The following is a 24,825-nucleotide window of genomic DNA, read 5'->3' as shown; positions in this document are numbered from 1 at the left end:
TATATATTATTCATATTTCCATAATATTGTGTAATAAATTATCACAATCATTTGTAAACGACAATCACGTGGTACTTTGCGATTTCCTATTTGCATAGACTTGAAAACATGGCAACGACAAAATGTGAATAATCGATAACAGTAATTTGCAAACATGACATATGCTAACGATATAATAAAGATAATTATTTTTGATAACAAATATAGTATTTTATAAAAATTGTATACTGCGATGTTTCACAAAAATAACATCAAATGAAGAAAACAATAACCGATTATATTAAACAAAACTATTAAGTGACTTTTTTCTTTGTCTCTCTCTTCGAACATCTTAACTTTTTGCAATCAGTCCTGGTAACGTTGACGCTTACAACATGAAGTATGTCGTGAATATAAAATATATTAGAATGAGGATTAAGAAAAAATTTTTAAATTATATTTTTTAAAATATTTTTATATAAAATATATTAAAAATTTAATATATATTAAAAACAAAATATATTATAAACTTTATTTTGAAAAAAAATTATAAAGAAAACATACTAGATAATAAACTATGATGAAAAAATACTATGAAAAAAAAAATTGATAACATTTATTTAAAAATATATAAAAAATAATTTTTTTAAATAATAAATAAAACTTATAATAAAATAAAATAAAAATTTTAAATATTACTATTTCGGAAAACATAATAATGATTAATCGAAATAAAATTTCATGAATTTTATGAGTATAAGATAAATTCAAATATAAATTTTCAATTCATATATTTAAAAAATTTCAATTATACGTATTTAATATGTATGATAGACAAAAAAATATTTAGCTCAAGTAAGAATTAATAAATGTAAAATGTGAAATTAAATATTAAATTAATACTTAATTAATAATTAAAAATTGAATAAATTAATTTTCTTTTTAGTTTCTATTTTATAATGAAGTTAAATTAATTAATTTTTCTTTTTGAAAATATGTATTAGTTATTATATAACTAATATTAATTATTAACATTAATCAACAATAATTATTGTTAAAAAAATTCAAGGAATTATTCTAGATCATTTTTTCTCATTGCTATTTCATTAAATAATCTTAGATAATTAATTCTTTTATAGATTTTTATTATTTTAAAATATATATTGTCTATTTTATTTATTATTTATAATTCTCGCCGAAATAAATCAAAATCCTGTCACAATCAAATTCTGCGTTCTTGATGATGTGAATGATATGAAAATGAATTAATAATAGAGTTCTAATATTATAGGAATTTGAGGCACAAAAATATACTGCATAATTTAGTTTGTTCTTATATCTAATTTAATGTAGATCAATCACTTTGTTAGTGAAATTATAATATAAATTATTATATATATATTTTTATGTTTTTAAATCTATTTTAAACTTCGTTCAACTTTTCATATATTATTATATATATACCTTATATATATACCAAGAATGATAACAAGAAATTAATCGTCGAACTATGTGACATAAAAATATATAATGTCTAATTTTTATTTAATTGATGATCCTTTAATTTTTTACGTGAACGGTAATTTAAACATAGGATACAAAGATATGGTAGATCTATTTTATACTTTGTTTGTGCTTAAAGCTAATTCCTTGATGTGACGATCTAAAATACCTGGATATTTGAATATCTAAAGAAAGAAAAAGAATCTATTATTAATTATTAATCATGGTTTTATTATTACAAAATTGGATTTTAAGCCGAAGGAAATTGTTTATTCAAGAAGTTGTATTATTCAGAATTTCTATGTATAAATATAACAACATCAAGGTTAGAAATTTATATTTTAAAATAATATAATTATCAATATATATATAGTATAATTTTGAAAAATTAATATTCTAATTATTTATTTATTTTAAATATGTATATATTTTAAAATGTATTTTATTTTGTAGAATATAACAAGGGAATATAATAGATGTATTCAAAAATATACACCATTTTTGCAAGTAAGATATTTTTGTGATAAAAATAATAAAAAAGATAAAGAATTAATATATATATAGGAACCATAATATAATTATCAATATATATATAGTATAATTTTGAAAAATTAACATTCTAATTATTTATTTATTTTAAATATGTATATATTTTAAAATATATTTTATTTTGTAGAACATATCAAGAGAATATAATAGTTGTATTCAAAAATATACACCATTTTTGCAAGTAAGACATTTTTCTGATAAAAACAATAAAGAAGATAAAGAACTAATATATATAGGAACTATGAAAAATAAAGTTATTAGTCTTAAAGTATTGTCTTTAGTGTCAACAGCATTATCAATAGCTTTTCAACCATATTTGTTTATGAAACTCATGGAAGAAGATAGTCTAACAACTATGATACTAATTTTGACATTGTTCAATTTAATTACTATAGGAAATCCTATTTTCATACATTTTGTAACAAAAAGATATGTAATTGAAATGCATCATCATCCTAAAGAAGAAAAATATAGTGCTACAGTATATACATTATTTCTCAGGCGTAAAACGGTATTTATTTTTTTTTTATTATTATTATTTATTAATATAATTTATATAATCTAATTATTTATATATTGCAGATAAAATTTACTCCAAATGATGTAACTGAAGGTAAATATCATTTTTCATTACCAATATCAACTTGCTATATAAAAAATAAACCCTTATTTTTTTTGGAACAAAATTTTTTAAATCATGAACACTATTTTACTCTAATGAATTATAATAAACCTATAGATTTTCAAATGGAATCATTAAATGTAAATGCAATCAATCAATCTCCAATTGTTAATACAAGTGCTCAAATAGAAAACAAAAATGAAAATTTGAGAGAAAAAAAATAATTTAACTTGTATAGTTTTATTTATTACATGGCATTTTAGTCTATAGTTTTTATACATTATTTAAAAGCATATATAAGTTGCTAGGTACAAAATATATACATCATTACAAAGAGACTGTATACTGAAAAATATAATATCAAAATATTAACACATAAGATTTTTTAAGTGTTGAATTTGCAGAATATTACAAATCCCTAGTCAATATTTATAATTTTCATTTGTTCATTTCTTTAATGACATAATTTACGAATAAAACATGTTAAATAATTTTTTCATGAAAACATGAAAAAAATAATATATATAATCCTAATGTAAATTTAGAGGAATACATTAAAAATGATATAATATTGCAATTTAATTAAAGTGTCAAATGTTTTTTAAATATAGCCTCCATATGTAATAATAATTTTAAAAGTAGTACAATATAATTTCGTAACCGTGTAAAAACGGGGGGTACGTTTTATTAAAGAGATCACAGATTATAATTATACACTTTGATATTATCTCAAAGGTATAAAAGAAATATTTATGACGAGTAAGTTGTGCAATTATTGTACATTAAGCTGGGAGCAAATCGAAATCATCTGAAACATGTACCATTGGAACATGAATATCTTCTATTTGAGGTGTTGCTTTAAATTCACATAATCCAACTTCTTTTAATTTCCATTCCCAATCCATTCTTTGTACAGCATGTAATGATTCAGCTTCATTGTGATGCCTTAATAACATTGCTTCCTATAAAATAATATAATTTTTTCTCTTAATATTTTATTTCAATTTATACTATCTTTTAAATAAATAGTATACAATAAATAGTAATACAATAGTATTAACATTTATTAATGTATTACATTTTTTAAACTGACAAACATGAAAAAATGCTTATCAATTGGTTTTTATATAACAATTTCATTTAACCTGAATAATTAAAGACAAAGTACAAATTTACGAGTATCTACATAATAATTCAGGTATAAATATATATTACAATAATCCTTATAATTTTTACCTTAATCTTTTCCCATTTGTCATCTACATCTTGTAACCAACTCAAAAATAATCTACCATTATATCTACTTCTTGCATTTCTATCTTTTTCTTCTTGTTCTGGTGTAATAACATTATACACTTCCTCGTCTTTTAATATGGTACAAACAGAAAAAGGAAGAGATTGATTGGCCAGAGCTCTAGCAGCTCTACCATGTACTCTAAGAATTTCTTGTTCTACTGATAAAACTAACTTTTCTTTTTCAACAACATGTTGCATTCTAAGACGATATCTTTCTTTTTCTTGTTCAATATACAAATCTTTCATAGCGCCTTGCAATCCAACCGGAGGATTAACATTTGGTTCTTTATTTGCATTTCCAGCTAATACGTATGTACAACGATTCATTAAATAATCCTTAAAACCCTGAGGTGGTTTTGGTTGAACTGGAAAAAGACCTTTTCTTCTTCGTTCAATCTAAAAAAATAAAAGTAATGCAAATACCTTACACAGAAATTTCAACATATATTAAAAATAATAATAAATATACAAACCTGTTTTCTAATATTTAAAAATAATTGATAACAATTAGTAATCGGTTGATCATGTGGATGAACTTCAGGACCTGTATTTGTTGCCTCAGATGCTTCATTAGAAGCAGCTGTAGCAGCTTGTTGTGCTTCTTTACTAGGTTTCATTTTTCTTTTCCTAGGATGAAGTTCAACAGGTGGTGCCGGAGTGCCTATATTTGCTGTCGTGGATGAGGTAGTTGTAGAAGCATTTTCGGAATTCTCAGCTCCGCTATCTTTTTGACATTTTCCACCAGTTTCGGTATTTTTTTCCGATTTTTCTGTCATAATATTTGTTTTTGAAGTAACACCACTGTTTGAAATTTCTGTCGAGGTATTTTTGTTTGATTCAGAATTAGTAGTCTCAGGTGTTGGTGAATGATGCCTTTGTTGTGGTGATGAATTATTGGAACGATCTGTCGAAGATACTGGTAATGGAGATGAATTTGAATAATTTCCATTTCCTGTAGAAGAATTTTCTTTCAAGGTCATTGACCCATTATTACCATTACCAGATCTATGTGAACTTCTGAGCACTCTTTGATGATGCGTCGACCTTTCTTCTCCATGCAAAGCACCACTGAAATCTTTCTTATCTTCATTTTTAGTACTATTTCCACTTTCTGTAGGACTTGTTGTTCCACTGGTTGATTGATTCTGATCTTTATCCGTTGAATCATTACTATTAGAACTGGCAACTACATAAGGCAACTGATGACTCCTATTAGATGTACTCTTTCCATTTCTGTTACCTTGTTCTTGTTCGGACGTCGTACTTTGTGGAATAACTATTTTTAAAGGTGGTACTTTAGGAGCTGAATTAGAATCTGATCCTTTTGATCGATCATCTTCGCCATCAGATTCTGGAGGTGCTGGCGTAGTTGTTTTAGAATTAGTTGTCGAACCAGAAGGATTTGATGGTTTTGGACTACTTGCCATTGAAGAACTTGGACTTTTTCTGTCTGTACTAATTGAAGTTGTACTTTGATTATTTTTACTCGAACTTGTTCCAGATCCTTGTTTACCTGATTTTGTACACTATGAAAAAAACAAAATTTCAAAATTTATCTCTACTTATTATCATTAATCGCAAAATCTTCAAACATAACTAATTTAATCTATTTGTTATTTTGACAGAAAAAAGTTTTATTTTATCAATGATTAAAATGACTTTTAAAATAAATTAACAATTACTCTACATAACTATTTATCTTGTATTACTAATCCCTTATATAATAATTAATAATAAACGAACCTTTTCCACTGTGTTAGTAGTATTTCTACTAGTACTTTGTCTGCCTGTGGTAGTGCTTTTTAAATTTTCTTTTATAGGCTCCGAATCTTTTCGTTTTTTTCGACGATTCTCTTCATCCTGCTCTTCTGTATTGTCGTTTTCAAATGCACGCTTAGACGAAGGCGATGCTGAAACCGCAGGGGCATCATCGGTAGTAATCGATGCGGTTGTTGTTTCACCGGAAGATGCTGCACTATTAGCGGTAGACACGTTGTTACCACCATTCTGTCCTCCTTGATTCCCAACAGACTTGCTACCATCCTTATCTTTCTCGGGATTAGGGTTTGGTGATGAGCTTGCACCTCTAACTGGTGTGGGCTCTTTCGAACTTTTGAATTCGTACACGTCGCTACTATCGCTAGTAGACGATGCGTTTCCAGAAGTACTGGAACCCGAGACGGCATTCACGGTCCCCGATGAGACGTTTGATGACGTCTTCGACGAAGTTTCCATTTGACCTTGATTCTGCAAATGATTATTCATTTGTTTAAATAAATAATATAAAATTTTTACACACGGAAATGACGCAACGCATGAATCATATATATTCCTTATCATCATTAAAAGCAATATAAAATATAATTTTCTTTTCCTCGTTAGAATTATTTTTACGTTATCGTTATATTACTTGTAATGAACTTCGCAATACATAACACTTATCATCGTGCTTTGTAAATGACCTTAGTCCTTTTTGCTAATCGCATTGCATTTTTTACATCTATATTTAAACAAATAATAAATAAACTAATAAATATTTAATATTTTTTTACAAATTGTTATCGTATATAAGTTAAAAATATTTATTAAACATATTTATTAAAACATGTATTAATAACCAATATTTTTAAAAAAATTAAGAATTAATACTATTCATAAAAATCAAAATCCATCGGTGAACCCGTTTTGGAAAATTAATTAATTAAATAAATAAATATATATATATATAAAACTACCTGTGCGTTCATGCCGCCCTGACGGGAGTTAGCAGTACCCCCTCCTTTTTTTTCATCCCTCGCTCCTCTCACCTGGTTGAGCCGAAGCGTCACCCTCGGCGAGCTTCCAGACTGCCCGGTTCCCGATCTATCGACTGTGCACAACAAAACGTCGATTAATCGCAAGAACAACAACGAAATATCGGGGGGAATGAGTTTTTACGAAGCCAGTATATACTCCTCCGGCTTCGAGACAGGGCATACATAGAAGATGGTTGGAGGAACGAAGGAGAGAGAGAGAGAGAGAGAGAGAGAGAGAGAGATGGCGGATACAGAGAGAGAAGGAAATGGAAGATACGCGGGGAAAAGGGGGACGGGCATTCGAAGAGAAAAGAACAAGGACGGTAAGAGATTTAGAGAGGAATGAGTCGCTGCTTGCGATCATCGAGAGTATGGCTGTTAATCACAGGGACCCCCAGGAGAACAAGTTTCTCGAGGGGAATAGGGAGGGGGGGAGCAAGTGAGCTTCCCGATCCGCGATCGATTCATTAGTGGCCTTTTACCGGACGATCGCGTTACAGGAAGGCATGCCATTAAACTCTTTATTCGAGTACACTGCATGATCAGTATAATAAGTGGAGCTTAACGTCCAATGTGATCAAATCTTTCAGCAAATACATTTTGAAATTTTTGTCACGCTGCATCGTGCATATTTTTTTCAATTATTTTCAATTATCGAGGAATTTCATTTTTACAATGCATATATACATATATTAATTTTTATAACTAATGATCGTCGTTTGCGGTAATATAATTTCGATAAAACGAATGGAATTCGATTAAGAATGTAAATAGAATATTAAAATTATGTGTATACGTGACAAGCGTACATTCATTACGAAAAGATTTATATATATATATATATATACCGTTATATTACATTCATCGGTAGGTAATCGTTTAGAGTGTATTTTAACCGAGCGAAATTCGCCCGAGAGATTCGCGGGATCCGAGCGGGAAAACGGATTTCACGGCGAAGCAATAACGCGAGGCTTGTCCCGATGATTTCACGGAACGCTTGTTTCGAGAGATACTAGGATACCATGTAATGTTGAAAGCGAGGCTGACGCAAGCACTGCTCTCGATCAATATATAATTGAATCTACGAGTTAACACAATGTCACGTATATAATTTCAGAATTCAGACCGATACGACGCGTGTCGAAATGCGCGAATACATTATCGTTAATATCGATTTAACGAATATAATCTTACGCGGTAAATAACACAGTATTTTTATTAAGATCTCTTTTGGTCATTGATCGTGGTTTCCCCCTCCCCATACTGTATCTCCTTTCTCTATCGTTCTCGTGAAAGAGGGAATTGTGCCAATGAAACTTGGCGCTTGCGAATAGTGTATCCTAAAATACATCAACTTCACTAGTCAATGAATTCGTGACTATTCGCCGCTTTTACAATATTAACGATTCGCGGAAATAGTTTCACCCTATACGGATCCAATATTTTTAATTACCGTTAAAAATTTTCTTTCGCTTGATTTATTTTTTGTTTAAAAATATTATTATTTCGATTCCATTCAGAGAATTGAAGAAGCGGATAAAAATTTAAATAATGAATTAAAAGGAAAATACAGAATAAACAAATTTTTTTTTTAATTTAAAGATGTGTTTTATTTTTTTTTTATATGTGAATAGAATTTTTATATTTAACTTCTACAATAAAATCCTGAAATTTAAATATTGATGTTGTAACAATTTTTAATTAGTTGTCAATATTAAATTATTATTATTATGTTTAATAAAAAATTATCGTATATTCTATTCATTGAAATTGACAAATAATATTTTCGAATCGCAACCCAAATATAATGGATACTTCAAATTAATCGATGCTCTTTTTAACCGTACAAACGAGTATGTTTATCGCTAGTGTCGCGATACGTGAAGGCACGTAGCGTAATATTATCTAGAAAGAGAGTACATATTTGTGGAACATTCTTACTGCGAAATGATGATACGTAAATATCACGGTATATTCAACATATATATGCTTCTCGGAATGCAACGTATATTATTTCGTAGTGTGTATTTCATTCTCACACTTCCTAGATAGATGATAGAAGAAATCTATCTTCGAAGGATAGAATTACCGATGTATTCGAAAAAATTTTCGAACACTATGATTTCTTAGTTGCATATATTATCGCGATAAAATATATATCGTAGCAAATATTATACAAGATAACACGATTAATATAAATAATAATTTTTACGATATTATTTAATACATTTAATTAGAGATTAACTATAATGTCAGATATTAAATATCGATAAGATAGCTAAAAATGGAATTAAATTAAAAAGAAAATACGCGCAAATCTGCTTTATGCCATTGAAAGGAATTCATTTAGAAATGTTTCTTCTTCATTTTCTTTACCATTCCTGACCTTGCAAAACACAAACCAAACGAAAGTTTTTATTCGATAAATAAAATATCACAATCTTTTTGACCGATAACATATGTATGTTTTATCGAATATAGTTTACCATGAGAAGTTCATTAACTTACCGAGCAAAGATAATAATACAACCGATGACATAAACTGACAAATGGCAATTGTTTTTTAATATCTATTCTATGACATACAAATTATATAAAAATCAAACGGTTTATAATATTTTATATAATTTTAATCGTTTTCTTAAAAAAAAAAAAAAATGAAAAATTCGAAAAATGTATAATAATATTAATATCATTAAAAGATATATGATTTTAATAAGATTTAAAAATTAACAATTCATAATGGTTGATTGATAAATAAAGTACTGATTTAAATCTAGTTATCGATTAGTAGAATGACGAAATGTTATAACGAGAATCAAGGTCAGTTGAAATATGACTCCGTAAAATGTCTATCCTCCTACGGTCTATCTGTGATGATTTATATTTCAAAAAGATTAGCACATCGCTTCGATTGAAGCTTAAAAGATTTTGCTACATTGAAAGCAAACGTACTGAACGCAGTATATCGTGTTTCCAACATGTTCTGTGAAATGCATGAGACAAAGTACGCAACCGGTTTTGTTCCTCACTATACACGTACATTTAATTGCCGCGGTTAAATATTTTCCAGACTTCAATTTGACTTTGTTAACGATCAATAAAACTGTGACAACGATATCGACACGATTTTTATGTTAGTATACATTTCAACATCAACGATAACAAAACTTGAATATTAATCACGAATATAAATCATTTAGACATTTGTATACCTTTTCTATAACGTTCAACACAATGCGTAGAATATATTCAATTATTAAATTGTAAAGAAAAAACAAGGAAATATAAATATAATAGTTCGAGCGAGCTTGTTAGAAAATGGTGCACTGTTGCAATAACTGCAACACAGACCCCTTTCGGAGGTACGATCACCCTAGTGGTGTCGATGGACGCAGCCCGCGAGCGCAAACGTGTCCAATGTATACTTGCCAGTCAGCGTGCTTCCTCTCTCTCACTCCTCACCTTCTCCCTCTTTTTCTCCCCCTTCTCTTGCACACTCCTTTCTCTCTTACCTCAAAGAAGTCTGCCTTTGTCCCTCTCTTGTTCGACAGCAGAGACCAGCGAGGAGATGTATTCCAAGGTTCGGCAATCCTGGTTCGCGAATGACACTTCTTTCGGATAGGTTAATATTGATGTAAAGGAAACGATTCGATAGAACGACGCACGTTAAGATTGTAGAAACACGCGCTGAGCCACGTGGTCGAGAGTACTTGCTAGTAACGGTACTTTTGGGTCATCCGATAGTAGCCAGAGGGTTTCAAGCGTAGACGAACGTAGCCACGAGCGCATACCTGTTCCTACGACGGATCGCCAACTAGCACGGATTGTAAGGATACGAAGATCCTTAATAGATTATCACGAGTGGACAGGAAGAATAATATTATGATCAAGAGTGACGACAAGCAAGAAGTTCAGTAGCCGTCGAAGCAGCGTGTGTACACTACTGCCACTAGCACGGCTCCCACATAACGCGCCAGAGCGAAGACACTGAGAGAGCTAAGAGAGAGAGGAGCCCGCTCGCGACTGTGTCGCCGCATCTCCGTCTCAACCAACTTCTACCAGGCGCGGCACTGCATCGCGCGCACGATACCGACGCGTCACTACTGGGGAATGTCACGTTTAATTAAATGGTGTTTCTGCATCGCTCGCTATTATTACCGATCGGTAGTGATTGCACGCTCACGCGTGTTCATTCGCTACACAAGCGGTACATTGTATGCGCACGCGCGTTATAACCGTGTTAAATATTTATAATGCATCTAGTTTCTCACTTAAAAGAAAGACCTTGTTAATTGTAATAACGTATTATATGTTATATAATACATTCATAATATATAATTATATAATACAATTAAAAATGGTATTTAAAAAATAATTTTTCATTGCGTTCGATATGAAAATAAATAAAAAAAAAAAAAATTTTACAATTTTATCTTTAATTTTTTTAATATGTTAATAATTTTTTCTAGATATCTGTCAAACTGCAAACTATTTCGATTATTAAATATATACGTTTACATATCTTTTATATATTATATTTTATTGTTTCTTTTTAAATTGTAAATTCACATAAAACTTTTAAACAGTTAAATATATATTAAAAATATGAATAAATAAATAATATTATTTCATAAAAAATAAATCAAAGAAAGAAGAAAGAGAAAAACATATTTTTAAATAAAATAAAAATATTAAATCACATTCCTATCATTTATTTAAATTTATTTATTCTATGATTGATTGTCAATTTTTATAATTGCATAATTACTTAAGGTATTTATCATATAACATCAATTGCAAAATATAAATAAATAAAAATAAATATAAACATAAAATTTTTGTTTTTAATTATATATATTTGACATGATTGTCAAATTCATTAGGAAGGAATTTAATGAATAGTAGCTATGTCGATAAGTGCGATATTTATCATATCGATGAAATAGCTCAACAAATGTATTAATTAAATACTTTATTATTAATAAATAAAAATATTTTTTAAAAAATTAGTAAAAAATATGAATTTTCTATTATTCTTTAATAATTTTTAAATTAATGTTATAATTTTATAATGAGCAAAACATCGTAAATATATTTCATTATTAATATCAATTAGTGTTATATTAAAAATTTTAATTTTAAAAAGTAAAAATTTTTTTCTAATATTAATTTATATAAAATTAGAATTTTAGAATATTTCAAAATTAATTTAAATTTAAACATTACTCAAAATATATATTATGTATATACGATTGGATATATTTATTATTTTTAATAATAATTTTATATTAATTGCAAAATCTTTTACAATAACATTTATTGTTCCTATATATTCAATATAAAAAAAGAAATTTATAAAGTGAAAAGCAAACTTAATTATATATGAAAATTGAAATGCGCGTTAAAATTAAATTTGAAATACAAATTTTTTATATTTATAATAATAAATAATAACTTTGTGCATACAGACTCACCTTTATTTTGCGGTGGTGTCCTCCGCATCTCACAGGGGGCTCCACTGTCCTCAGCAACGTGCAGTGCAGCGGCTGGCGCACTTCCGGTCGTACGTTGCTGCTGTTGTTGAAATTGAGAATGGTGATGTTCGTAAAGTTGCTGCTGTTGTTCCTGTTCTTGTTGTTCGTGTGATGATGCTGATGTGCTTGTTTCAGCCGGAGAGCATGGGCTATCAGGAGCAACTGTTGTACTTTCATCAGGTGAACTCACACCTGTAATATCTGTAGTTATAAATAAAATAGAAATAAAATCTTATGTGCGATTTTCCAAAAACACGTTCTAAATATTTGAAATATCTGTTGATAAAAATACAATGTAGACTATAGGAACAATGAAATAGCTGTGGTGAAATGGTAAAATGTTCAGCAGAATATACACAATATTTTTTTATATTTCGGATTTACTTGGTTAGTGTCCTAAAAAAGAGAACTAATATCCCCATCTCTTTCTCTTTCTTATTAGATTAATATTTTCATTTCACCTAAAGTTTAGTTTGTAAACAATACGAAGGACAAGAACACTTGATAGTTTTGTACAAATTTTTAAGCCGAATAGATAATTACACACACTTCGTACACATTCCCTGAGATTTGACTAGATTTTCACTGTTTTGTATATGTATATATATATATATATACATATATGCTTAAAAAAGATTCCAGTTATTTCTTTCTTCACACGTTTTGTCAACGATACACACAGTAACACACAATGCACGTGATTAAATAATAATTAATTGGTAACAAATGGTTTCTTCCACGAGAAAAAATATTTTGAAAAGTCCATCAGAAGTTTTGATATTTCGAAATGTAATAAATAAATTATTATCATTGTCGGTATCCTCTAAAACTTGATGTTACAGATGATATTGAATTTCATTTCAATTCATTTTCACAGATGATTTTGATATTCGATTATGTTTTTTTTTTTTTTTTTACAATAAATAGATTCTTTCTCAGTTTCCTTTTTTTCTTGTGGGGCCAATTGTCACGCCGATCTTGACGATTCAAAGGTAATCAAGGCGACATCTGTCGGTCCGCCGGGGGAAAGTCCGTACGTGTACGTGCTCGACGTGCACGCGAACACGGCCCCTCGCGAACTAGTAGCCATGTTGCGTCGCTATGTCGACGATTGGCTCCGCCTTTCTCTATATCCCCACCAACGATGAACCAAGAACGCTCTTTTTCACCAATCGAACGCAAGCTGATCCCGCCAACGACACTGTCGGTCGTGTGCTCTACAAGACAGTCCTAACTGCAGAAAGTGTGCAATTGTGTTCGATCATGATATCTGTATATGAAGAATACGCATCCTATAGTTATATCCTGTATCTGCACATGTGTCAGTGCTAGCATTTCCTCACGTGCCGCTCCTGCGCTCAGCACACCAGTCGCATTATCGCTTACTTACTTTCCGAGTGTATTCGTGCGCTCTGAGCTAAAGAAGAGTATAAGCATTCACTTATGTAAAAAAAAAAAAAAGCATAAAAATTTTGTTTTTCATAAAACCAAAAATATTATTTCTGACAATGAGAAGTTAAAAAAAGATTACGATTATTCTTTTTTTCTTTTTTAAATGATCATGGTTAAGAGAAGATAAACGAATTTATAAATTTAGAAACACTTACTCTGATAGCGATTTCATATTTCTACAGAATTAAAATCCATTTCACAATCATTTATTATTTATTTTTTTTTGTTGATATATTTCAACTATAGACAAATTCTAAAGAAAATTGATTATTCTCAGTTTTATCTAATAAAGATATAATATTTTTATTTAGTTTAAAATCAAATAGAATAAATTTCTTTTTTTGAAAAAGTATGAATATATTTGAAAATATTTGAAAAATTCTCGTGCAAAAATAAAATATTCCAATTTACTTATTATGATAGTCAATAATTTACAAATGCTTAAAAATTGTTTAACAAAAGGATTATCTTGTACATATGTAAATTGGTCAGATTGTAATAGTGTAATAAATCAAAATGGCTGTGCATGTCTCCCAAACGAGGATCAGCGATAATAAAATCTTTCAAGAATATAAAATCAGCGATATTCACAATGATCATAATGGAAAGCAAGAGAAATAAACGAAAAAAGGAAGTAAGAAATGGGAAACAAAGTGTAGAACGAGTGGAAAAGTGAAAACATGATTCAGTAGTGTCAAACTAACTTCCATAGGGGGAAGAAAGACTGGCGTGCCTGATCAATGTGTGGCTTACTATGCGAAAGGGACGAGATTCTTAGGGTATTTACACATGAAAAGCAACATTTATTTTAAAGAAGAGAGACTAGCGTGATTGCCATAGTTTATTTCTTTTTTTATTACTTCTTTTTTTCTGATTATCTAATCGTAAATATCACAAATTGATTATCTGCGACCAGATATGATGAAAATGAAAGGAAAGATATAATTTTTTAACAATAGTATTTTCAATGTCAAATCCTTCCTTTTTTATGTTTCTTTTTTAATTATCGCATAATAATGAACAAAATATTAAGAATTCTAAATGCTTTAATAAATCAATGTTTTCCACTCAATGTCTTAATCGAAATTATAAATATTTAATATTTATAAATAATATCTCAATAATTATGATGTGTCATAAAAATTTAAATATGTTTCTAACAGATTAAGAAATATTGATGTAAACAATTTCTCCAAATCTTCCAAAATTATTAAGAAAATATGAAAAAAATAAAAAAATAAAGATAAATATATAAAAAATTGAAAAGAAAAATTTAAAATATTTAATCCATTTGCATCCACTTTCATCATTCAATTCATCCGTTAAATTTCAACATTTGAAGATTAATGACTAAAAGAAGTGTTTCCAAGTGTGTTCTGGACAAAAAGAAATGCGAGAAGTAGTCGACGTTCGTTGAACACACCCATAAAGGTGACCGAATACGAACATCTTGTGAACTGTCATGTAAACTTGTGGTGTGCGATCTTTGTCGAGAAGTTGCGACATTCGTCAGTTTTCTTCTCGATCGATATCTCTGCTGTTAGAATAAAGCTGGCCATTTATGGGCAAAGAACTAAAGGAACGTTGTTTCAAGATTTAAATACTTTTGTTTTCATCTCTCTTATATGACGTATCTTATTCAAATGAAATATATTTCCTATTTATCATAGTTTAATTTTCAATGAATAATTCCTTTTTTATTCTTACTTATTATAGAAAACAGAAAGCTATTTAAATAGTAAATAGATGGCGCATAGATAATAGATTAATATTGTGTGAAAAAGTTTATCGTTCAAAGTTAAAAATTTTTAACCCATACATACAGTAAATAACTTGATAATTTTTATTGTAAATCCTACAATCATTATGTATTCTTGATAATAATCAGCTAAAAGATATAAGAACATTCCAATATGTATAATATAGATTTAAGATCAAAAAATAATTCTATCATAAGCAACATATCATACTACATTGTAATCAACAAGGAAAAAGTAGATAATAATATAATAGAAAAATGTATAATTGAAATATAAGAATTCAATTAGAATAGAACTGTTAAAAAATTAAGAAATATTATAATATTACAAATATGAATATCTAAAATTCAAATAATTTTTGACTTATGATTTAGATATTTAATGAAATCATTATTTGAATTGTCAAATGTTTTTTTATAAATTCAATTTTTCAAGAGTTTTTAATAAAGCATAATGAAAATAACGCGATGAATTTTGAAGGATTACATGAAAGAAAGACATAGAAAGTTCTACAGCTTACTTAATGGAAAATGCATTAAAGAAAATAGCAACATGATAATAATATTAAAGAATATTATTTAATTCGAGATTTTCATCAATTTATATTGAACATTTTCATTGAATTTAATAAAAACAAAAAGCTTTAAATAATTCTGTGAAATAGAATTGTAATCAGAACAAAATGATAAAGAATATTATTACCAAAACAGGTATAATAATTTTCGAACGAGTATTATCGTGATTGACATTAATTACATTTGACATATCTACAATTACATACTAAATCGTATAACTTGACTAGGATAAAACATTTGCTTCCAAATTACTTCCTTAAGAATTATTATAGGTTAAAGTAAACCGATCGAGACGAAGCATTTAAATTTTTCTTAATAACCAGAAACACGAAGTTCTTTTTGAAATACATAGAATGCTATTATAGCTTCTTCAAAAATGGAAAACGAAATTAATTCGTAAAAAAACAATTTTGTTTATATTTTTAATCATTTGTTAATACTTTATTTGTAATAACACGATATCTATTATACTTATGAAAAAAAACATAAAAAAATTTTATTCGAAAATCAATCAAATGATATTTTTAAAAAAGTATTATTAAGTATATTGAAAAGAGAAAAAATTCGATGCATATCTCGACATAAATAACTTGCGATTTTCTATTAAAAATGGAAGGTTATAGAGAACAGGTGTATCGTAGATACAAATGGTGTTGTTTTGTTTTCATACACAAGGTTCTTGGTGAAAATGGATCGGAAAGGATGTCGCGATAAACAAGCCCGTCATTTCTTAAGTAGTCTATCGGCTTTAAGACACGGGCGGAGCCCGATACCGCCTTCTCTTCTTCAGCCAGTACAAATGAAAACTGTATTCGCTTTAATTATATTACATTGGAGATTCGATTTCGAAACTTTGACTAATTACATTCGGCAATGTAAATTCTAAAAAAAAATAACTGTAAATTCTGTGACAAGTCGTACTCAATATACGGAGAAAGCATAAATAAATATACATTAAAATAAATATATATAAAACTAAATGAATTCTTCATTTTTATATATATATTGTTCACGAATAGATATTTATAACTCGTGTATTATTTCAATGTACAGTTAGATATTTAAACATGTATATTATATCTTTTGCATTAAGGCATTGATCTTTAGCTAGTTATGGAAATAAAAATGGTTTAAATTTTTATATTAGATGTGTGATGTATAATATTTATGATATATGTGATGAATAAAGATAGAAAAAATTATATATGAGTTTAGATAGAGAAATATGAATCGATGGTGAATGCAATCTTTTAAATGTGTATGTAAGTCCAACGCCCATTGACATTAAAGACTGTACTTCTTCAAGAAGGTCTGATACGGTGGTATACCGGATCTTCAGCTTTAAAGCCGAGTTCGAAATTCTCTGTGGAAACATTGGATTTGTCGTCGGTATCGTCTCGTAGATAAGCCAGGGCCGAACTTTCGTTAGAAATGACCATTGTGAAAACATTTAGAGAAAGTGAATTGATTCAGAAATCAAAATAATATTGAAAAATAAATTATGAATAATTATTCGAACATTTACTTAATCTGTAAATATATTAACAAATTAGATTTATAGAATATATATATATATATTTATATATAAAATAAATTTATTTTTCTCTAAAATAGTTTAAATATTGAATTACGATAATGGCATTGAAGATACATACATATATGATATATTTTTTTAATTCAAGAAGAATATTTATAACATGCAATTTAGATTTTATCTATCTTATTTATATAATTTATTAAATCTATTATACTATTTTTTCATCAGAAATAAAGTTTTTATTTAAAGTATTAATGATATGATTAGATTTATATTGAAACATCAAATATATCAATAATTTATTATATTTAATGTTACAATAAAATTATAAATAAATCTACATATCAATAAAGGAAAAAAATTAAAGAATATAAATTAAAGAATATTTTAAGAGAATATTTTATACTTTTCATTAATATTAAAGTTAAATCACATACATATTGTAGTCTTGTGGCAAATATTGCTTCTAATATTACAAAAAAATATTGTATTCTTGAAATTAAAACTTAAATTAAATTATATGCAATATATATTTATTAAAATTAAGCAATTAATAAAAACTATAGATATGTATTATTACATAACATCTCTATCTAATTTTAAATACTCATTTTAAACGTAAATTCATCAAATCTAATAATTATATACCAGATTTATTTCTAATATATTATATTATATCCAACTATCATATATATACATATCTTGGTGATTATAAAACTAGGTTGAAACTACTTTAAAGATCTTTAAGAACACAAACTATTCATTGAAATGAAAACCTTGAAAGCAAATATAAATGAAAATAATTATTTAAGAATAAAAAATAAATAATTTCCTATAAAATAAAAATTAGTAATTTAAAAAAGACGTTTTAATTAATCTCTAATTAATTATATTAACATTTATAAAAAAACATAAAAGAATATATTAATAAGAATAAATTTTTTTTAATCCATTCAAATATACTAATATTTAAACAATACATAATATCAATATATTTCAAATTCAACTTAACCTAACTTGGACACAATGGTTAACTCGAGCCTAAATATCTGAAATATCCATCTAAAATATTAGCCACAAGATTTCTAGATATAAAGCAGTCAGAAATGAAAAATTATGTGGTACAGTGCGGCCCTGTCTCGAGTATTGATCTGTACGAGAGTTGTCTGCCGCCCCTCCCAAGTCCAACACGCTGGATGTTTCATCCCTCTACAATCCTCTGAACAACAAGGAAGGCGTGCACCTGTGACTAGAGTGTTGGTGAATACTCTATTAGGCATCTTATGGCGAGGAGACATTGTCTTCGGTATGGTATATATTCACATATGAGCTTACAGCTTAGATCACCATTCGCTCTCGACTATTAGTGATGGTTATGATACATCCTACAGTATCATTTAAATTTTACTTTTATGAAATAATTTCAATTTTGCCGGAAATTCGAACCCATTTATGCAACCTCGCAAGATACGCTAAAAGGGAAAGTGACCAACGGAATATCTCTGAATGAATTATTGTTCATACTACGCGTTATTTGAAGGGAAATGTCACTTCAATCTCCATTTTATTTTTCTATTTTTTGATCTTTTTTTAAAAAGTGTATAAATACGGCAGAAGTTTATTTGGACTTAAAGTATCTTTTATGACGTAATTATGCTTTCATTTTCACTTTTCTCCTTAATTTTTGTCTCGTTAACATTTTTATCTTTCATTGAAAAATATATTACGAAAAATATTTTCATGGAAAAAATTTTTATTTAAATTTTGCAAATTTTAAGAAATTGTTCATTTATATAAAAAAATTGCAATTCGTAAAATTAAAGGAATAAAGTTTTTTTTTTATTCATTTTATGTTTCTAATATATTAAAATATTTCATTTTTATTTCCAAGGAATGGAAAACAATTTACATTAAATTTCTTTAATTTTTAAAATTCTTTTTATCTCCTTTTTTTCCTTTTCCTTTATAATTTTTGATTAAAATACATCAATTTTTAATTTTCACGAATAGCAAAATATTTTCAATGAAATTCTACAACGTTTTTCACTTCCGTATAATGTAATTATTACAAAATATTACATTTTTCAGTAATACGATTTTTAATTTTTAATTAAATTCTGTATATTTTCTTCTCTTTCTCTATTTTATTTTCGTAATATTAAACTTTCGTAATTACATACACGTATATTTTTAAATAATTTAGAAATTTAATACATTTCATACATAATCAGTAAGTAAATATTAAAGTAAATAGTGAAATTTCACTACTTTTAATTATTTTTTTTTTTTACTTTTATTTACCTATTGTAATTCAAAATTAAATTAATTTTAAAAAATTAAAAATTTATTAGCTGTTCCACATGTTTCTTAGACCTTTAAGGGTAATGGGATGAAACGGAACAGAGAAAGGGTAGCCGAGCAACGAAGGTGGATTGTATATGAATGAACCCGGACCCGCTGACTTCCTGCGTTTAGGAAGGTCGTGCACCGTCGCTTTCATTTATCGACGAGAATCTCTATACTATATACAGGAATGAATAGGGGTGATTGACTTCGTAATATTTAAAAAAAAAACTTTCTAATTTTTATCACATTTCAGTTATCTATATATAAGTTGAAGAATATATATATATATATATAAAGAATTACTATCACTATAGTTATCATTTATTAAGAATGATTTTAGAAGTAAAAATGTCAAAAAATAGGATTCTTATGACAATTTATAGATTTATATTCAAAATTATTAATAGCGAAAAAAAGTTGAATGTGGATTTTAATATTAAAATCGACTAACAAAAATGAATATATGCGAAATATATTATATAAATAAAAAATTATCGAGTAAAAATATCGAATAAAATTGATAAAAAATTTAAGTATGAATTAAAAGTAATTTATTTTGCACAATATAAATAATACTTCGTTATTCTAATAATAATAATTAGAAAATATTTCATTCGTTCAATGATTTATATTCAATGTGTTTGGTTTGAATTTTGATTAGAATTAAATTGCTTTGATATTTTAAATTTTACCTTATAAAACATTTAATTAAAATATGATTAAAATATAATTCGAATAAGCTTGTAATATAAAATAATTTGTTTTATGTATTTATAAAATAAAATCTTACGATAAAAAATGACAAGAATTATGGGTACTCACCATTTGTTTCTTTCGTATTGAGATCGTATCCATTCACGAGCATTTGTCGCATTCGAAAATCTTCTTTACGATTAATAGATGCCTGGACTGCCGATTCCCCATTTTTACTAGTCCAGCGACCTTTTGACCCTCGTTGTTGTAAACTCGATGACCTTGAAGTAGTATTTGATGTATTTGTATTTTCCGTTCGGTTACCACCTAAAAACAAATGAATTGATTAGATTCACATGTTAATTATTTATTAAATTGCTTAAATTGTTAATACATATATATTCATATAAAAAAATTCATAATATAACTATAAAAATTGAACTCTTTATAAAGTTAAATATAATATAATTATATGTACTTATATTTGTCTATTATATAAAAAATTATGAATAATAATTTTTCAATGTGTATATATAAATGATATAAAAATATAAATTTTATCGTACGAATATACAATGGTATTAACGCCTCCTAGTGTAAATTGTAGTTTCAAGTTACCGACAATCGGTGCCACTGTCAGATCAATTCTCTCATGGCGGGAAATCGAGCGCACGTCAATTACTACATTTACATAACCTTTCTTTTTTCTTTGTCAAAGTTGGGTGGCGCTATTCGTAGTATAATCGCGGGGTCGGATTGAGTATAAAGTTATGTGGTTGGTAGACCTGAATGGAAAGTACAGGCGGGCAAAACTCGTTCCCGCGAAGTAACTAGCTTCGATTTTGCATTGTAGTTTATTTCCATAAAATGAATACATACAGCAGAAAATTAAGTGTTTATCGAAAAGCATAAATACTGCGTAGTTCGTGGGAGTGTTATTTGTTCGGATATAAGAAAATAAATAAACACATAGTTCTTCGATCGAAAAATTTATTCAAATTTAGTCAAATATATTTTTTGATATATAATGTAACGAAATTACGTTATAGTGAATTTTATGATCAATATCATACATCTGTGCAAATACAGATAAATTAATTATTCGATCTATTTAAAATATTCATTATAAAAGCATGCGATAAGATGATTGTTTGATCGTTGATGATTACATGTTTTAAAGAAGTCTATGAAATGTGCGTGAGTTTGTTTTAAATAGAATGTTCATTCTTTTACCTGAAACTATTTCCTGAGAGGTCATTTGAAGAAGAAGCGCGAGCTGTTGTCGCTCGGACATCCGCGCTGGGTAACCGCGGAAACGACTGTTACCGCCTGCGGGCATTCCGTCTTCATAACTCATGTAACTCGGACCCAAAAACGCACGTGGAGGATCGCGGTGAGCACTTGAAAGAAAGGATGCCACTAGGGGATAGACGCGCGTCTTTGTTTCTGAACGCGCGGTGATTTGCCACGAGCAAAGATAACCTAAAATCGCACAGTCGGTTCACGCCATTTTGACCTACCGAGCGCGCACAGATACGTGAATCGACAGTCACGCGAAACGTACGCAATCACACGCGCCAAAACAGATTGCATCTGACGAACACTAAGAATTGTCGTTTGTGATTTATGCACTTTTGTTTCCCGGGCCGATAGTTTGATTTCACAACGCGGCATGTGTGTGCGTGCTCTTTCGAAAACGAGATTCGCGACACACGACTCGGAACACAGTGCGCAATATGACGCAACGTTTGTGTTGTATTTACAGTTGGTATCTCTGTCGGTAGCATGCAACGCGCCAATATTCAAATCAATATAATTAAATTTTCGGAATTTTACATAAAATCTTATTTTAATATAAAATTAAATTAATCAAAAATTTTAATAAAAGTATTAATAAATCAAATGATCAATTTTAGTGGAAGTAAATTAAAAAATATTGATAAATATATAGCAAAAAATATACTCATATAATTTTTGTTTTTTTTAATAAAGAAGATGGATTTACATATCGTATCACGTATCATTCAGTTTTAAACTTATAATGGAGATTTCCTGTATAACAGATAAAATTTTATGTACATTCATGAAATAAATAATCAATATAACCAAATCAAAATTATAGAAAATTTGGGTATTATAATTATCCACTATAGTAATTTCGATCTAATAATATAATAGGCCATGTAGAGCCATCACATACATATACATATATATTAACTTTTTCTCACACTGCCCATCATAAATAGGACAATAAATTGAACTACACTCACATTCTTATCGCGATCACATATGCACGTATTCAGTTCATACTATTTCGCATATATTTATTATTAACACACACAACATTATATAATTTAATTACGAATGATAAGAACACATTATTTAATTGTATCTAACGCAGTAGCTATTTACCGGTAATATTATAGAAAATACATAATGACTTTCTTATCATCAGACCGATTACATACAAATTGTTACTTGTTAATTGACATTTCCAATACTGCGAATTGCACGCTTTTGCTGATAATTATAAAATTCAATATTTTCAATAAAAAAAAAAAAAAAAAAGAGTTAAAAAAAAACGATACAATTCACTCTATGGTATTCATTTTTTACTTTAAAGGGAAAGACCTGATTTATTTAATTGTTTTATTAAATTTATGAACAAGCGTTTCCATGTCACTCATACATTTGTTAATTATTTATCCTATAAATATTTTAAAATATTAATTTTAAGACAATTAATTGTCATTTTATTATAGTTTGTTATTGTGAATAGAATATAAATAAAAAATTATTTATAATCTCGTGTTTTATATATATATATATATATATATTTGAGAAAAATAAAAAAAAAATATAAATAATTTGATTTTTATTAAATATCAAAATGTGCGTAAACATTTTTTTAAAATAAAAATTATAGTAATTTAGAATTTTAAAATTTATAATTTAAAAAATTATAAATAAATTGCAAAAAATTATATTTAATATAAATGTAATATTAATATAATTTTAAATTTTTATTAATATAATTAATAATTTAAACAAACAATGAATATTCCTGAATATTTAGAATTTTTTACTGATACTTCGTTGTAAATAAAATGATAATATAAAAATTGAAAAAAAAAAATTTCAGCAATAGCTTAAAAATTCATAATGATTTAATAGCGTAATATTTTAGCTTAAAAAAATTAATATTTATATGAGCATAAACATTGCTTGATGCATTGTATCTCATATCATTCTACTATAACATCCATTCTTATAAAGTAATAATCAATAAATAATTTTATATTAATTTTGCACATCCCGGGATATAATCTTAGAAAACAGTGTAGTATAAATACACAGTATCTAAAGGATGGCAGAAGAGAATTTTTGAATAACATCAATAATTCTCTATTGGAATGAGGCATATTTTGTATTGTTATAGGGAACATGTATATCTAGGTGCCAAAATTTTTCAAAAAGTAGTTGGACAGAGTGGTCATGTATAATATTGAATTCAAATTTAATTCAGAAGCTAGGTTAATTATCATTTTCACAAAGAGATTCTGTTTAGTCCCATTTGTATTGGTCTGTCTGTAAAGTTAAGTATTTCAAGAAGTATAAATAAATAAATTTTTCACTGAAATTTTTCAATATCTATCATCAATGTGTTGTTCCTTGGCGTTTTCTGTGCATTTTTTTGTTAAATGTTTTATATATATATACAAATTATATTAAGAGTTAGAAAGACTAGTAGTTTTATGCTAACTTAATTGTCAATACACTTATACAACAAGTCATTTATGCAGTACTCCTGCATAATTACAAATAGGAAAACTTAAGAATCATTTTTATGTTTCATATTTAAAGATTTGAAATCTGTTTAAGGCGATTTTCTGTTTCACCTTTGTTTTCTGGTCATTTTAAGTGAAATACACATAAAGCTCTGAGTTCCTGCACTGAGAAGATCTGGATATTTTATCAAGGAAAATTTGCTAAGCTTTGTAATATTTTGCTTGGGATGTGACCTATTTATATTACATCAATACAGATATCAATTATTACTTTGATTAATTATAAACTTAGATTCAATATATATTATTATTGAACTGCAATGGCTTAATAATAATTTTTTACTTTCTGATAGTTAGAGGGACGATAGGTTATAACAGTACGTGATATAAATT

At 27.5% G+C, this 24,825-nt stretch overlaps 2 protein-coding genes across 3 annotated transcripts; one reads left to right on the top strand and one right to left on the bottom strand.

Annotated features, from left to right (window-relative positions):
• The first annotated feature begins 1,454 nt into the window (after positions 1 to 1,454).
• Positions 1,455 to 2,903, top strand: LOC725040 (transmembrane protein 70 homolog, mitochondrial). Its single transcript, XM_006563238.3, has 4 exons — positions 1,455 to 1,807; positions 1,936 to 1,989; positions 2,159 to 2,542; positions 2,614 to 2,903. Exons 1-4 carry the CDS (start codon positions 1,706 to 1,708, stop codon positions 2,875 to 2,877), a joined length of 804 nt encoding a protein of 267 aa, XP_006563301.1. The 5' UTR covers positions 1,455 to 1,705; the 3' UTR covers positions 2,878 to 2,903.
• On the bottom strand, positions 2,875 to 22,396 carry LOC414022 (ankyrin repeat domain-containing protein 12). Of its 2 annotated transcripts, XM_006563236.3 has the most exons (9): positions 21,878 to 22,396; positions 20,774 to 20,971; positions 12,222 to 12,482; positions 6,685 to 6,818; positions 5,693 to 6,196; positions 4,950 to 5,475; positions 4,423 to 4,853; positions 3,890 to 4,345; positions 2,875 to 3,615 (listed from the first exon to the last, which is right to left on the bottom strand). In XM_006563236.3, exons 1-9 carry the CDS (start codon positions 21,999 to 22,001, stop codon positions 3,436 to 3,438), a joined length of 2,814 nt encoding a protein of 937 aa, XP_006563299.1. In that variant the 5' UTR covers positions 22,002 to 22,396; the 3' UTR covers positions 2,875 to 3,435. The 2 variants fall into 2 exon arrangements, with proteins under 2 accessions (XP_006563299.1, XP_006563298.1); XM_006563235.3 differs by having other exon boundaries at positions 4,423 to 5,475.
• Between the last annotated feature and the right edge of the window lie 2,429 nt (positions 22,397 to 24,825).

Source organism: Apis mellifera, linkage group LG1 (assembly GCF_003254395.2).
Source record: "Apis mellifera strain DH4 linkage group LG1, Amel_HAv3.1, whole genome shotgun sequence".
NCBI classification, from domain to species: Eukaryota; Metazoa; Arthropoda; class Insecta; order Hymenoptera; family Apidae; genus Apis; species Apis mellifera.
This window is presented reverse-complemented; position numbering and strand designations above follow the sequence as displayed.

Coding starts and splice junctions, on each gene's coding strand:
- LOC725040 (XM_006563238.3), top strand. CDS start 1,706: ATGGTTTTATTATTACAAAATTGGATTTTAAGCCGAAGGAAATTGTTT. Junction 1,990..2,158: donor AATATACACCATTTTTGCAA/GTAAGATATTTT, acceptor TTTATTTTGTAG/AACATATCAAGAGAATATAA. Junction 2,543..2,613: donor TATTTCTCAGGCGTAAAACG/GTATTTATTTTT, acceptor TATATATTGCAG/ATAAAATTTACTCCAAATGA.
- LOC414022 (XM_006563235.3), bottom strand. CDS start 22,001: ATGAGTTATGAAGACGGAATGCCCGCAGGCGGTAACAGTCGTTTCCGC. Junction 5,476..5,692: donor CTACTAACACAGTGGAAAAG/GTTCGTTTATTA, acceptor TTTTTTTCATAG/TGTACAAAATCAGGTAAACA. Junction 4,346..4,422: donor TTTTAAATATTAGAAAACAG/GTTTGTATATTT, acceptor TTATTTTTTTAG/ATTGAACGAAGAAGAAAAGG.